At 36.1% G+C, this 15,732-nt stretch overlaps 1 protein-coding gene across 2 annotated transcripts in view; it reads right to left on the reverse strand.

Moving 5' to 3' along the window:
- Window positions 1-15,732, reverse strand: part of MED13L (mediator complex subunit 13L) — a 262,391-nt gene that overhangs the window by 56,981 nt on the left and 189,678 nt on the right. For both annotated transcript variants that reach the window (XM_016145817.2, XM_016145818.2), the window contains exon 5: window positions 814-959. In XM_016145817.2, coding sequence (XP_016001303.2) covers window positions 814-959 — 146 coding nt within the window. The remainder of the gene's footprint in view (window positions 1-813; window positions 960-15,732) is intronic.

Genomic DNA, 15,732 nt, shown 5'->3' on the forward strand with positions numbered 1-15,732 from the left:
ATAGCACACACTGTAATTTTTTTTTAAATTACAGTGTGTGCTATACCAAGACGACTTCTATCAGACATCTCTAGTAATGATAAATTAGACTGAACCAAAAAAGGTTTTTCCATATGGTTCAATCTAATATCATAACATTAAAAAAGTTATTGATAAAAAATTCTAAATTCCAAAGACAAAACCAAAGATATAAAATGCACAGAGAAAAGGAACAAGGAGTTATTTTGGTAATGTGTTGGTGATAAGCTGAGAATAAAAATACAAATAAATGTAAGTTAAATTACAATCAAATGCCTACAACCAATGTAGTCTATAAAGAAAATAATGAAGATATCAACATCACTGAAGAAATACATATTACACAATTCTAAAAATTTAATTTTGGTTGAAATTTCAAATACTAAGTCTAATGGTAATTATCTGTAAGTCATTATATTTCTGAAACTATGGAACAAAGAAAACAAGGAAAACTTTTCATTTATAAGATCTGTCAATTACTCTTTGGAATATATTTTTTAAATACTTGTTGATCTTCTGTTCTGAAGGAAATTCTCTACACTTTATTCCTCAATACAGCTTCACATAAGATCACATGTATATGTGATAAGCTTTCAGCAAAAAACCCAGCAAGCTATTATTTTTACGTGTGTGTGATAAGGTGGTCTTTCCTTTCTTCTTCAGAAATTGACCCTTATGATTACCTTTAAAATATCCATTTTATATAACATCTCATTCTGCAAAATCTTACTGGGGAAAGTGGTTATCCACTTAATGGGGGAAGGGTGGAGAGCAGCGGCATCACTGTTCACTTACCTTGAAATGGTGCAGGTGAAGACTGAGCCATGTGTATATGCTCCTCATTGATCAAATAAATTGGCTGGTGTTGGGCAATCTCCACACTTGTGCATACATTACTTTCCCCATGAAGAAAGAATGTGAAAGCACAGGACAAATGCTCACTAAAAAAGAAACAATGAGAAGCTCAACTCTTATATTTTGGTAAAAAATGAATGCTACATACAGGAACTAGAGATGGGATACAGCTTTATTTTATCAAGCATCCAGCAAAGCTTGCCTCTAATGCTATTAAAGCATAATTTTATAGTTGACTGTGGACAAATAATGTAAAAATAACATGTTGGCAAACTAAATTAAAGCTGCCAGATAAATCTGAAAAATTAGTGATGTTACATTGTGAAATTTTGAAAGCTATTGTGCAGAATGCTTTCTGTTTCATTTGCGTAAAGTCTCCTATGCCGACTATAAATTCCTAAGGACAAAAAAAAGAATAACATTTTTCTACCTTATCATTGACTAGTATCTGAACTGGCTTTTAACTGATTCTAGGGACAATGACAAAACAGTTTTGCTTATGTTTGGTATGACATACAATAACATCAAATTTACAAGCTTACAACCTGATAATAAGGTTAAAACTGTTGATTTTAAAACAATAATTAAAGACACTGCTGTATGTAAATTCACAACATACAACTGCTAAGGTAATACAAGTGTCTAAATTAGCTGGTAATTTATTATATTTATTTTTGCATTTTCCTTCTGATCACAAAGTTTTATTAAAGCATTTCACACATCTCCATTTTCACATAATTAGCTAAAAGTTGACAAAAATTATGTATCTTACAGAGAAATAACTTCAAAATTACTACAGTGGCACATTCTTTCAAAGATGATAACTTTGGCCCTAGCCAGCCATAACATCTCCATTTCTCAAGACAGCTCTTAAGAACACGTGCCTGATGAACCAAAATCACTGTAGGCCAGGCATCCATCATTGAAAAAATTTAATTTTAAGTATAAAATTATAAGGCTTTAATGGAAAGTTGAAATAAAAATGATAAAATTTCTACTCTATCGCATAGTGAAACATATCTATTCTTAGATAACATAAGAAATTTTGTTTTACTAGAATGTGAAGTTTCATCAATAGGACACACCCAGTATTGGTATTTGGATATTTAGCACAACACAATAAACTTAAGATAGTAACTAAAATTTTGTAGGAACTTTTAAAAGTTTAGCATCCTCTTGATACCGGACTTTTAAGTTTCAAGTTCAAAAAGAGGAAATAATGCATACAGGTATAAAGAAGTGTCAACAGTCTAAATGCACTGTGCTTTAATTATGAAAATGACACTAGAAACATACCACCTTCAACAAACATTACTACTGGCACATAGTAGGGCCAAAATATAGGTTTGCTGGTTCTGGACTGGTTAATTTATTATCTGTAAATTTCAGTGAAGGGGATTGTGCTGAGTTATCCTATTCATGCCTACTATCCAATGTAGTAAATAGCATATTTATAAAACAACTGGTTAGTTACAGATATTGAGGGTAGCACAGAATATGTTCTCTTTTCCACTGACTCCCAACCGTGTATGAGAACAAATGCAATCGATATTTATCCATCAATTAGTAAATGCAAAGAATGGCGCAAGAAGCCTTCAGTGACACTGAATAAAAAACATGGTCCTTGCCCTCAAGGAGTGCATAAGCTAAAAAAGTGATATAAATGCACATCGGTAAATTAAAGTCAGGCACAAATACAGAAAAAGAAATAATGATAAAAACCTATAGGAAGGCTAAGGTGTTCTGATTTGTTCAATATGGAAGATCCAAGTGCTTCAAGAAGAGAAGAACAAATGAAAATAGGGTTTCAGGAGTACACTGGAAAGGTAAGAGTGACAGCATGAGGCAAGCAGTAGATGCAGTGAAGAGCAGGATATCATCTGGAAACTCTAAAGGGAAGAATGGTGTGACAAGATGGGAAAGAAGTTTGAAAAAGAGTCAGAGGTCATCTCTTGAGACAACAAAGAGACTTGTATGTGAAAAATAACAGGGAGCCAATTTAAGGTCTGATTTTAAAAAGTTAGTTGAATCTAAAGAATCATGATGAAAACTTTAACATAGTATTCATTTGAATTTGCTATGTCCCAGAAGACATAGAAAAGTCGTCCAAATGAAAAAGGAAGAAATTAAATCAATGACCTATTTTTTAATATTGACAACTTTCAAAACAAAATGCATTTTTAAACTAAAACAACATAAAAAAATAACAAGTAACAGCGGAAATATAACAGAGGCCACCGATAACTATATCATTTTTGGTAAGTTACTTCACTTTTCTATTTATAGTTTCCTCACAGGTAAAATCAGTTGCTGGCACAAATTGCTTCCCCTCCCCCCCCAGAAGTCCTGATTCAGGAGATCTGGGGTGTGCCCCACAAATCTGCATTTGTATCAAGTGCCAAAGTGCTGCTGCCGCTACTCTGGCTACTCCTCACCCCCCAAGGATCACACTCCTAGAACCTAAATCTCTTTCTAGCTATCCAATTCTATTTTTTTCTAAGATTATGTGAAACAAGAAGGCAAAGATGACAATACTGACACTGGAAAGTAGAATTCCCTTTTGACCCAGCAATACCATTTCTAGGACTTTATTCTAAAGAAAAAAAATATTGTACGTTAACTATTACAGCACTGCTTGTAAAAGTTAAAGACTGAAAAATGCCCATCAGTAAAGGACCAGTTAACTAAACTATGATATATCCTTACAAATTAATACTGTGCAACCACTTAAATGAAAATGATCTTATTGATACAGGAAAAACTTCCAACATAAACTCAAAAATATTTATAAAAAAACCCCTCAAAGTTAAAAAAAAAAACATTGTGAATAATATACTCCCATTTGTTAGAAAAAAGGGGGGAGGGGTGACCAGGGTAAAACATGCACACACGATTTGCTTACACTAGCATAAAATTTCTCTGGAAGGATATACTTTTAAAAACCTAATAATCTTGGTTGCCTTTGGGGAATGAAATGCCATGAAGAACAGGGAAGAAAGAGAGAATTCACAATAGTCTTTTATACTCTTTGAATGTGGGGCCATATGTCACACAGAAAGTAATGGAGGCAAGATCTGAAAGAAGCCCTCCATCCTATCCACGCGCAGTGAGCTTGGTGGCCCAATAGAGGAAGGCACCAGAGGAATCATGGTGCTTCATCTTGTCATTTCTGGCTCTTAGTTGAAGCCTGCTGAGATCATCTTTGATTCTGATTCTGTTATCCAACATACTGGCTATTTGATCAGCAAGCCATCAATATCTTTATCCATGTCATTCCAAAAACTAGTAAAAAAAAAAAAAAAAAAAAAGACTACACTGAGGATAGAATCCTGTGTCATCTTATCAGATAATTCCCAAGTTACGAATTCGCCAGAGTGCTGCCAGCCATTTACTATCCCGTGTCTACAAAGGATACTCACAAAGATTATGTCAAATGTCTTGATAAAATCCAGATATATAACTCATATTTCTCAGATCCACAAACCTGCTTACTAAAAGTAAAATTCAGGTAGTCTGATACAAAAGCCAACCTCCCTCATTTTACAGATGAGAAAATAGAGATAAAAAATCTGGCTTGTCAATGCCATCATCAGAGGCACGACTTGATTAGACTTAAAATTTAATGCACTTTCCCTAGCTAGCTCACTATAAAAGGGGAGATTAATATTACCCCTACCAACTTATATTTTTATAGAAGTAAAATGAGATCACATTTGCGAAGAACACTGAAAACAAAAGGCCCTACGAATAATTACAGATACACTGTTAGACAGTGTTATTATGAAGTTAGGAGGTAAAAGTTAGGAGATAAAAGTTATTACAAGTTCCATACCTGTTCTATTCTTGCTGATTGTTCACTTTTACTTGAACCTTAAATCACTCAAATCTATCTTTTTCATGTACTCTCATCATTTGAAAACCAAAAAGGGATTTAAAGATCATCAAGCTCAACTCCTTTCCAATTCGGGGGGAAGGCAGCTCTGTACCCAGTTACACACGTAGTTTAGAACAGGGGTCCCCAACTCCCGGGCCATGAACTAGTAGTGGTCAGTGACCTGTCAGGAACTGGGCTGCATAGTGGGAGGTGAGCAGTGGCAAGAGAGCAAAACTTCATCTGTATTTGCAGTCTCTGCTCAGCACCAGCATCACCGCCTCAGCTCCTCCTCAGATCCTCAGGCATTAGATTCTCATAGGAGCACTGGTCCCTGGTGCCAAAATGGTTGGAGACCACTGGTTTAGAATGCAGAATAAAAATTCCAATTCCCATTCTTAGCATGGCGTTCATAGTACATTCATAATGTGCTATAGACGAGAAGTACTATCAAATGAATACATAGAATCAAAAACATTGTAATTTCGCACAAACTAAAATTGGAGCTTCACTCCATCTATTCTTTTAGGGCACTCCACTTAACAAATTATTCCAGGCCTTCTCCACTCCCATTTATTCTCCACTTTTTACTTAGTAAATCAGGTCTGATTCAGGTAATTCTTTCTTTAACCTCTTTTTCACCTTACGCATGTCTGCAGTTACCCTTGCCTTACCCTTCCCGAGTCCTTTTAGACGACATATTTCCTTTTCTCTATAGAGGTATCCCCCTACTCATTCTCTCTCACTCATGAATAGTCTTTATGTCTACCCCTGTACATGCTCCAGGAAAACGATATGCCAAGTAAACCCGAATAAAAATAAAGCTGGTATAGAAATAAAAAATAAAACAATGAAATATTTTTAAAACATAGATTCATCATTACATTGTAATAAACAGAGGAATTCAACAAGAAATTTAAACAATCTTAAACAAGTATGTACACAGCCATATGGTATGCAACATAACTTAAAAATATATTTTTAAATTTGACAGAAATATAAGGAGAAACTGACAAATCTGCAGTTAATTAAGATTTTAACATACTTCTTTCAGTATTGAATAGAATAAGCCAATTATTAAGAACACACACACAAAAACTAAAATGACATAAACTTGACTATATATGTTGGCTTTCCGGAAATAAACAATCTATTCTCTTTCTAAGAACACATGGAAAATGTGCAAAAATGGAATGAGTACTAAGACACAAGATAAGCCCTAACTAAACATTAAAGAACTGATATCATACAGACGATACATTCTCTTATCACAGTGCAATTTAGTTGAAAATCAACATGTTCTTTTTTAAAGGTTAAAATAAAATCCCTTTGGAAACTTAAACATGCAGTCCCTAAATAAATCATGAGTTACAGAGGAAATCACAAAATATTTAAAATGGAATAACAACAAAAGTAATCGATGTCACAATCTGGGGAAAACAGCACTTGGAGCATAAATTTTATCTTTATATACCTAAAAGAAACTCTTGAATGAGATAAGTATTCAAATCGAAAGTTGGGAGGAAGAAAACAAAGAAAGAGTAAGCTCAATGAAAACAGAAAGGTAATAATGACAAAAACACAGTAATAAAGTAGGGGGAAAAAAAGAAAAGCAATGGAAAGGATTAACCAAGACTTGTTTTTCAAGCAGACTAAACAAGACAAACCACTAAGCTGACTGAGCTGGGGAAGGGATGGAAGGAAGACACCAGTGCCGGGGGGAGGGGGCATAAACGAACCATCCCGGGAGCCAGAAAGAGGAAGCGGCCACAGATAGAGTAGGAATGTTTTAATGATAAAAATGCTGTCAGTAACTTTATGCCAGAAAATCTGAAACACATGAAATAATTTTCTATAAAATAGAAGATTTAAAAAATGTTTTGAAAATAATTAAGAAATGTACCCCCCACCTCAATGACAGCTTAGAAGGTTTTACAAAACTTTCAAGCAATAATCAATCTCTCTATTCAAATTGTTTCAACAAACAATAAACAAGAGAAAGCCTCCCAACTCTTTTCATTATGCTTGTACAATGTTGACAGCAAAACTGGATTGGTTATTGTAACAAAAGTCATCACCTAAAAATTTTACTCATGAACACAAATGCCAAGATATTAAATAATAGTAACAACACTGTCCTAGATATCCAAGTCGATGCAATAGAAAAGTAAAAAAAAGGTATAAAAACTGGAAAGGAAGAGGTAACTATTTGCAGATGACAGAAATCTCTTAGATTTCCTATGCAGACATTAGGTAGACTAATGGAAGTAATAGGAGAGAACAAGAGTTGGTAAGGTTGGCAGATACAAGATCAACAACAGCTGTGTTTCAACATGCCCTTTAGAAAATACCATGGGGGAAAAAATACACCATTAGTAATAGCAATGAAAACTAAAAAGTACCTAGAAAATAAACTAACAAAAGACATGTTAGGCTTCTATGAAAAATTTACAAAACAGTTGGGATGAAGAATACTCAAAATATCAACTCTTTTAAAAGATGCGGCATATTCCTGGATGATATTGATATCATAAAGATTATAATTCTCCCCAAATTATCTTTCAATTCAATTCGATCCCAACAATATCCAATAAGGTTTTCAACAAGCTGATGGCAAAATTTATATAGAACAGAAGAGCAAAGAATGGCCAATATAGTTTTGAAAAAGAACAAAGCAAGAGACTTAGCCTTCCAGGATCAAGACGGATTATTAAACCACAGTAATTACGACAGGGTGGTACTGAAGCGAGGACAAAGGCAAATGAAACAGATCAGAGAACTCAGAAACCAATCCTCCAATGGCTTCCCATCTTACAAAGTGTAGTCAAAAATGCAGCAAATCCCAACATCCAGCCCCAGTTACCTTTGTGACCAAATTATCTATTGCTCTCTCCTCTCCCTTTCTCCATTTCAGCCCAATAAGCCTTCTTGCTATTCTCCGAACAAACCAATCACGATTCTTCCTCTGAGCCACTGAACTTACCATTCCCTCTGTCTGAAACTCTCTTCCTCCTAGATATCAACAGGGTTCTCACCTCACTTCCTACAAGTTTGTTTAAATGCCACCTCCTCAGCAAGGTTTATCCCCAATAACGCCCCGCCCCCCGCCCCATAGCATTCATCACTGTCTAACATCATCTCTGGTATACCAACCACAGGCGCCGGGGATCTAAGAACAGTTTATAAATTGTAAGGCGATCTATATTATGTTCTTTCTGTAAATACTGGGAAAGAAATGAGACAGACGGGGGCAGGGGGGAGGATAAAAGAGAAAAAAGAATGAAAGAGAAACGGGAGAGAGCGAGAGGAAAGGAGAGAGAAAGGAGAGAAAAGAAGAGAGAGAAAAAGAAGTGGGGAGGAGGAATGATGGGGTAGGAGGAGAAGTTTTTGGAGTCTATGTGACTGTGTCTGTTATGTAACTCTGTCTCAGAGATTTGAGTTTTCCTTTTAAAAATTACATACAAGAGTATAATTATAGTATTAAAAAACATCCACCTTAAGGATTTTATAGGGGTTTGTACTACAGCTTTAGCATTTGCCACTTGTTTTGTTTTTTAAAAAAATCAATACATGAATAAGAGTGCATGAATAAAAATAAATGCTACGATACTTTATGACTAATAAACAACTGGGCTTATATTAAATCTAGAAGTTATTCGCAAGAATGTAATTTTAAGTGCCCTATACAAACATGATTGATAAGGAATCATTAGAGAAATTTATTAAACTATTTTCAAAATATGAAATTAATTCTTACTTCAAGTATATAATGACAAATAGGCTTATTCAAGTTTAAGATCATTTAGTTTCCTGTCCCCCTTCCCTTCTTCTCCCCAACTTCTCCTTCTCCCTTCTTTTCACCTTCTCCTGCTCTCCCTCCTCTCCCCTCTCCTCCTGCTTCCCTCCCTCTACTCCTCTCTCCCTGCATACACTCTCTCTGGAAGCTTTATTACATTTCACCTATGCTGCAAGTATATCTCAAAATATTTCACCAGATGTTTCTAACTCTATTCCAAGCTTCAAAGATCTATTACTTCCAGAAATGAACTAAGAAAGAAATAGTCAAAAGATTTTGTTTCAAAGTAACCCCTGGGTAAAGACGGCAATGTCAATTTGTGAGCAGTCAAAGCAACGGACTCTGGCCTCACCTGGGAGCTTTCCTAGACATCACGGTTTTAGGCAACATATTTGTATTTCTCTAAACTAGGAATCATCTCCCTCACACACACACATGCAGACAGACTGTGTCAGAGAAAGCTCTTCTACCACCTAAGTGCTGAAGAGCTAAACATAACAAACTCATTGCCTCCTGGTAATCAGTGCAAGAAGAATGTTAAAAAGGAAATGCTCAGTATTAGCACCAGAGCGCACTCACTCTGCGAGCAGCTCCTCTAGCTTCATCTGACCAGCCTTTTTCAAGACTGGACCCTCATCACTATGCATGGCATGCTGTTTCATATGTCTACATTTGTGTTTCTGCTGTTCTTTTGTCTAGAATAAACTAGCCCTATCCTCCATCTGACTCCTATTCATCTTTCCAAGAAATCATCTTTAAAGTCCCAGAATAAGCTGAATGTTCTCATACTTCTGTACGGATAACTCAGTCAAAGCACTTCAGTGTTCATACCTTTTATGTCTAGTCCACCTCACAAAATTTGGTGAGAACAGAAATTACGTCCTATCATTTAGGATCCCGGTACTTAGCATGGTGCTTGGTGCGAGCTGATGCTGCATTAATACTTAATAAGTTTGTGATATAAAGCCTTATATCTTTCCTCTAAAATTTTCTGGCATTTTACTAGAAGACTCGGAAATAAGCCTGGAATCCTGAGTCATCAGACAGGGCAAAACGCAAGTGTAAAACTTGCGGTATTCCAAGATTATATTAGGGGATACCTACTTCTGATCTTGAATATTTCTGATGATCCTGCTAACTGTTCTTCTGGAGGGAGCCTGTTTGGAGCATATCACTTACCTTACAGCTATGGGGTATAATACAGTGTGACTCTCTTTGGACCCAAATAGTTTATATTCTCTGAACGAGGAAGGAGACTGGCACAGAATAAGTAACAGACACATAGATCAGCAGGGTATTCTCTTCAGTAAATGCCATTAAGGAATTCTGTTCTTTTATCCTATTATCCAGCCTAAGTAGTATGGTCAAATCAATCTTTCTAAAACACATTGGTAATCAAAATCTATACTGCTCAATCCCATGTCACAGCCCCCCACCGCCCAGAGGAAATATCTCAAGCTCTCCACCTATCAGTCCGGGCCTTCTGCATTCTGGCACAGCTCACTTTCACATCCCTGTACGAACCCTCGAACACAGCCAGTTTGGCATGGTTAGTACTTCGCGCATATCCCACCTACATTCCTGCCACTCCACACACTCTCCCGCGCCCTCATTCTCCTCAAATCCCATCTTCCGAAATCCAACACCATTCTACTTTCTCCATAGAGCTTTCTTTTGCTCTCTAAAGAGACCAGTTTCTTCTCTATCAAGAGTACTCACTTCTTGTTTGACACCTAGACTAACAGAAGAACTCATTTAATCGACAAACATTTAATAAGCACAACTATCTATCTTGTGCCAGACACTGCTAGATTAGGGATACGGAAATAGACAAGATCAGAATCAGCCCTTGAGTATTTTATAGTTGTCAAGCAAAGTACCTAAAAACTTTAAAAGAAACAAAAATACTAATATGAAACTATACTTACTGGTATGTATAACAAGATCCCTAAGAATTTAAAGCGGATAGAAATATGAAGCTGGAGAACACTCTCAAAATTTTTATATTTCAATATTAAATCTTTGTTAAAAATCACATAATTATAATATTTTATACTGATTTATACCCTGTGCCATATTAAAGAATTATCAGTTTATATTAGGAATGACATGAACTCATGAGAATGAAGGGAAGTCTACTAAAAAAAAATGTTCCTATTATTTTAAAAAAATATATTCCATCTTATTGTCATTCTCAGTGGTCCAATATATAAAGCTAAAATTATATCCCTATAAGGAAAGAAATGTGGTTTCAGTCCATCTTTCCAAAGTCATCTCTCACTACATTAGTTCATGTCTCAAGCTTCTGTCACTCAATTTGTTTCCTTCATGTTTGTCATAATTAGCAATTATTTATTTTGATGGTTTCCCCCACCATGTCAGCTGCCTAAGACGAAGAACCTTCTGTCCCAATGTCTTCTACATCCTCAATACCTAGCACAGCTCATGACACACAACACTAAATAGTCAGAATGAATGAATGCAGTTTTAGTCATAACCAAAGATTAAATTACTCCTCTTTAGACAGTTCCATACAAGATGAGCAAGAACAGATGATGTGCACAGTGAATATTTTTGCGGTGGGAAGAAGTTTAATTATTAATAGGAGGTAGTACGTGATTTCCAGTGATAGAAAAGGGGCAATTTTTAAAACTGTTTACTTAGGAAACACAAGGGGCTGGTGTAGGTTGTCCCTGTGTAGTCAAGAAAGCACCTGCATAAATGCAACACAGCAAAGACCAGTATCCCAAATCACTGTATTCGCTTACGAAATTCTAAATCTTAAAAAAAAAAAATTATTTTTTTTTACTTCTTACATTGAGTTTTCAGAATGCAATGTGCTTTCAAAATACATTATGAATATTAATAAACTCCTGTTCTTTTCATGGTGTAAGATTGTTGTGATAACAGATTCATAATGCAGAATACATTTAGATAAATTTATCTAAATGCTTTCTGTGTTATGAACTTATCTTAAAATTTTCCTAGTTGTCATGAACCAAATATCTTGCCAGAAGTAATTCGTCTCATTCTATAGATCCCTGTTTGGGAATATTTTGCTAATGTTACTTTATCATTTCCTTTCCTTAAAACTATACCACTTACTTTGGCAGTATTCACAGACTCTGCTGAGATCCTTTGCTCATCAGCATACTGACCTTTTTCTTATTGAACGGGCCTTAACTTTCACTTCCTTTTAAAAAGAGGATGGTGTTATAAATATTCAAATAACACAACTTGATTAAATTATTTTATAAAGCTCTAAGATGCTTTCACTACTTCATATATCTTCCCTTTAAATTATAAGTTAAACCTGATTAAAAAGGTAATGAAAATGTCCAGGAAAGTTAATGACACATTTTTTAAAAATGACAGTACTTATAACTGTTAAATTACCATCACAGTTCTATGAATAATCACCCTTCAAAGAAAAAAGGGTTGCCAATTACATTGTTACAATACAAAATTGCCTCAGTGATCAACTTTCCTTCACAGACATATACATGTTACACACACATATACATATGTATATGAAAAATCAAATTAGCAAACTCTACGACCGCTCCTTTCTACCCTTCCATCCTCAAAGCTAAGTTGTGCCCTGGCAGTAAATCCGGCACTGGAGTGGTAACAGAGCAGCAGCACATCTTGCATTAATGCAAAAACAGTGCCCTAGTGGCCTAAAGGACTTATTAAGAGCTCTCCCTGGGTACCTCTCTCACTAGAAATAAGTGACAGTGTGGAGGCTGACTCAGTCTTCCTTGATCCAAAGGCTGGAAGAGTTTGAGGGTTCCCATTCTTATGGTATGAATGACATAAGATAATTTTCAAGATACCAAAATAGACATAAGAGCCGCTCTGGTCAGTGAAGTGGGTCTGAAAGTCAGAAGCCAACATTCACAAAATTTGAGGAGGCTTAGGAAAGTCATCTTATTAAAATCTCTCTTGAGGTGACTAAACTAGGCCAGATTATTTAGTCACAGTCTCTGGACAGCCCTTTGAAAATTCGATGGGAGTGTGCTTGGCAGAGAATACAGATTAAAGTGACATTTATGTTAGATAAGTCATAACCACCAAAGTACTTTTACTGGTCACCTTAAGACATGCTTGCATTCCTTTTCTTTATTTTTTCTTTTTAAGCATAAAACAAAACCTTTCATCTTTTTGGGGTTGCTTTAAAAGACTGTAACAAAGTAAGGTACAGTAATGGAGGGAGGGGGTAAAGGAGAACCAAAAATTTTTCTACCACTTTTCTCATTAAATACTACTAAGGAATTACATATTGCTAAGAACAAAAAAGAATCAATCGACACTAAAATAGCTAAGACTTTATATATCCTTTTGCCTCTCTGCTTAAGAGCTAAACTAGCCCTTCTCCATTGCATCTTACTGCGCAACTGAAATACTGTGTCTTCCCAAATTACAAAATGTATTTGTATAGTACATCTTAAAATCATGAATATTTATATTCTACACAAGCACCCACCACTGTGATAGACTCCCGAGGGGGATACCCATGGCAGACATCGTAGAGCTCTTGCCAGCTTAAAAGAAATGTAGGGACAGACCTCTGACATCTGCCGAGATTTCCATACTCAGCTTGGGAAAGGGGGTGGCGGGGGGATGACCTGCCACAACAGCATAAAGCAGATGAGAATTCCAACATGCTGCCATTTATCAGGTGAACAACAGCAAGTAGGACTTCACCTACATGGTCAAACTAACAATGGCAAAACAAAGAAATCTGTTAAATACTGGTGCTGTTTGTAGCATTTGCTCTCATAGAGTGTGATTTCTGCACATTCCGCTACTGTGCTTTCCATCATGAATACGTATCAAACTCTTATTTTTTTTGTCTCAATATATTTATTATATGTAAACTTCTGTACTTACTTCTAGAATGAGATGAGACAGGAGAAAGACGGGAGGATCCATACTTAGATTTTCTTATCTCCTATACACCAATTCTATTTAAGGAACTGATAGTGTTATAGTGTTACGTTATAATATGTATTTAATGGAAGCTGATACATAAATTAAATAGTACAACATCATACAATTATTTTGGCCCTACTCACAGGAATGGTTCTAGCAATATTTTTAAAAGACACTGCCTACAATAAACAAGCAGGAAAAAAAGCCTACCTTTATATATAGCTCTATTTAAGATCTAGCAGCTGACGCTCAGTGTGGCTTGGCGAGTTCTTTAAAGGCTTTCCACCATTTGGCATTAGCCTACCAGAGAGCAGGCCTTTTATATTCAGCACTGTTGCAAAATGTTTCACTCACCACTACTCAAAGGAGGTCACAGTTTTCCCAGCAAAAGGAAAATAAAATTGGAGCTGACACTTATTTGGTAGAATGCTGTTATCAGCAAGTATTCATCTTCCATACTCTTCCCATGCCACAAGCCTACACCAGGAGCTAGGTTTTCTTTTTGTTTAAACAAAACACAGTGCAGCCTTTAAACATCAGCACTGCTTGTGATCTTAACTCCCTTATTCCTAACATGAAATAAATCCTATGGCTAAAAACCACAGAAAAATAAACATGATGCTTCTATACTTTTCATTCTATACTTCTTAAAATTATGAACTTAAAGATAGCTACGTTTTGCAGTATGTTATATAAACTCTTAACAGAATTAACTTTGATTCTTAAAAGCAGTTTCTCCTGGGAATATGGTATTCAACTGGGAGGATATAAAAGAAAATGGAGATATTGGAACTAACGGAAAGTCATTGGGTGCTATAAATCTGAAGAATATTCACTATAGAGGTGGCAGCATCTCATTAAATGGACAAAAAGAAAACACAAGGTCCTCAGATGATGCAGCACTGAAAATGTCAGTGCATACCCAAGATACCTACTTCTCGAACTATTCTAATGCATTAGGTAGCTATGTAGATATTATTTAAAGACAATCACATATAATCAGCATATGGTCACTATCAAAAAATATGAATGCTTAAAATTATGGCTGTTCAATTTCTTTTCAAGAGCACCAATTTGCAAAAAGTTTAGAGACTAAAAGATTCTGACATACTCTCCTTTCATTATGTGAATCAGTAGCTTAGGCAACCTTCGGTTCATTTGTTCATTCAAGAAACACACAAGCACTGCGCTAAACGCCAGATGTACCACAGTGAAGAAGACCCACAGAGTCCTGATTGTCTGTCGCAGAGCTTACATTCTGCTGTGGCAATCAGACAGCTTAAAAGTTTTCTAAAAGATAATTTATGGGGGGGGGGGGTGGCGGCAGTGGGAAGCTATGAAGAAAACAAGATGGTATGTTTGAGAGTAGCAATGAAGGGGAGCGGGGCAAAGAGATGACACGTCAGATGTGAGGCAGTGACGGGTGGGGAAGGAGGGAAAAGGAGAAGTCAGCCCCACCCTGTGAGATGTAAGGGGTTTAGGCAGAGAGAACATACGAAGGCCAGACATATGGGAAAAGGTTTAATGTGCTTGGGAAACACTATGTTTGAAGCTTATAAACAGGAAGGAGACAGGTACAAAATGAAGTCAAAGAGGTGAGAGGGGGTTAGATCATGCAAGCATTTCAACAATGGGATGGGGCTTGAATTTTATTTCAAACACACTGATAACCCTGTAGGATCATAAGCAAAAGAATTACCATGGTCTCATTTATATTTTGAAAGGATTACTTTACTCTATTCATTATGAAGGAGTTAAGCAAGGAGAACAGCTGGGAGGGGATTCTGGCGGCCCAAGTAAGAGAAGGGCATGGCTTAGAGCGGGCTGGTAGCAGTGGAGGTGAAGGGGGCGTGGATTCGAGATGTATTTTAACATTAGAGCTGACAAGACATGTAAACACAGATGCCATGAAGGAAGGTGGACACACAGGTAAGGAAAGAGGTGTGGGTGAGATACTTAGGAGATGTCCGTGTCTCAGAGCTTGGAGAAGGTATGTAATTGTGCTCAATTTGGGGAAATTCATTGAGCTATATATGCTTTTATGTACTTTTTGGACTGTATATTAAACATCAAAAAAATTATATAAATGTGCAAACTGAAATACAGCAAAATGTTAACATTTTCAGATTATAAAAATTGGGGACTAAATCTAAGTTGTAAAAGCATGAGTACCTATTATCTGTAATAAACAGAATAATGGTTTCCCAAAGATGCCCATGTCTTAATCCCCAGAATTTGGGAATATGTTATTCGACTT

The sequence above is a fragment of the Rousettus aegyptiacus genome, unplaced genomic scaffold, assembly GCF_014176215.1.
Source record: "Rousettus aegyptiacus isolate mRouAeg1 unplaced genomic scaffold, mRouAeg1.p scaffold_m13_p_5, whole genome shotgun sequence".
In the NCBI taxonomy this organism is placed as follows: Eukaryota; Metazoa; Chordata; class Mammalia; order Chiroptera; family Pteropodidae; genus Rousettus; species Rousettus aegyptiacus.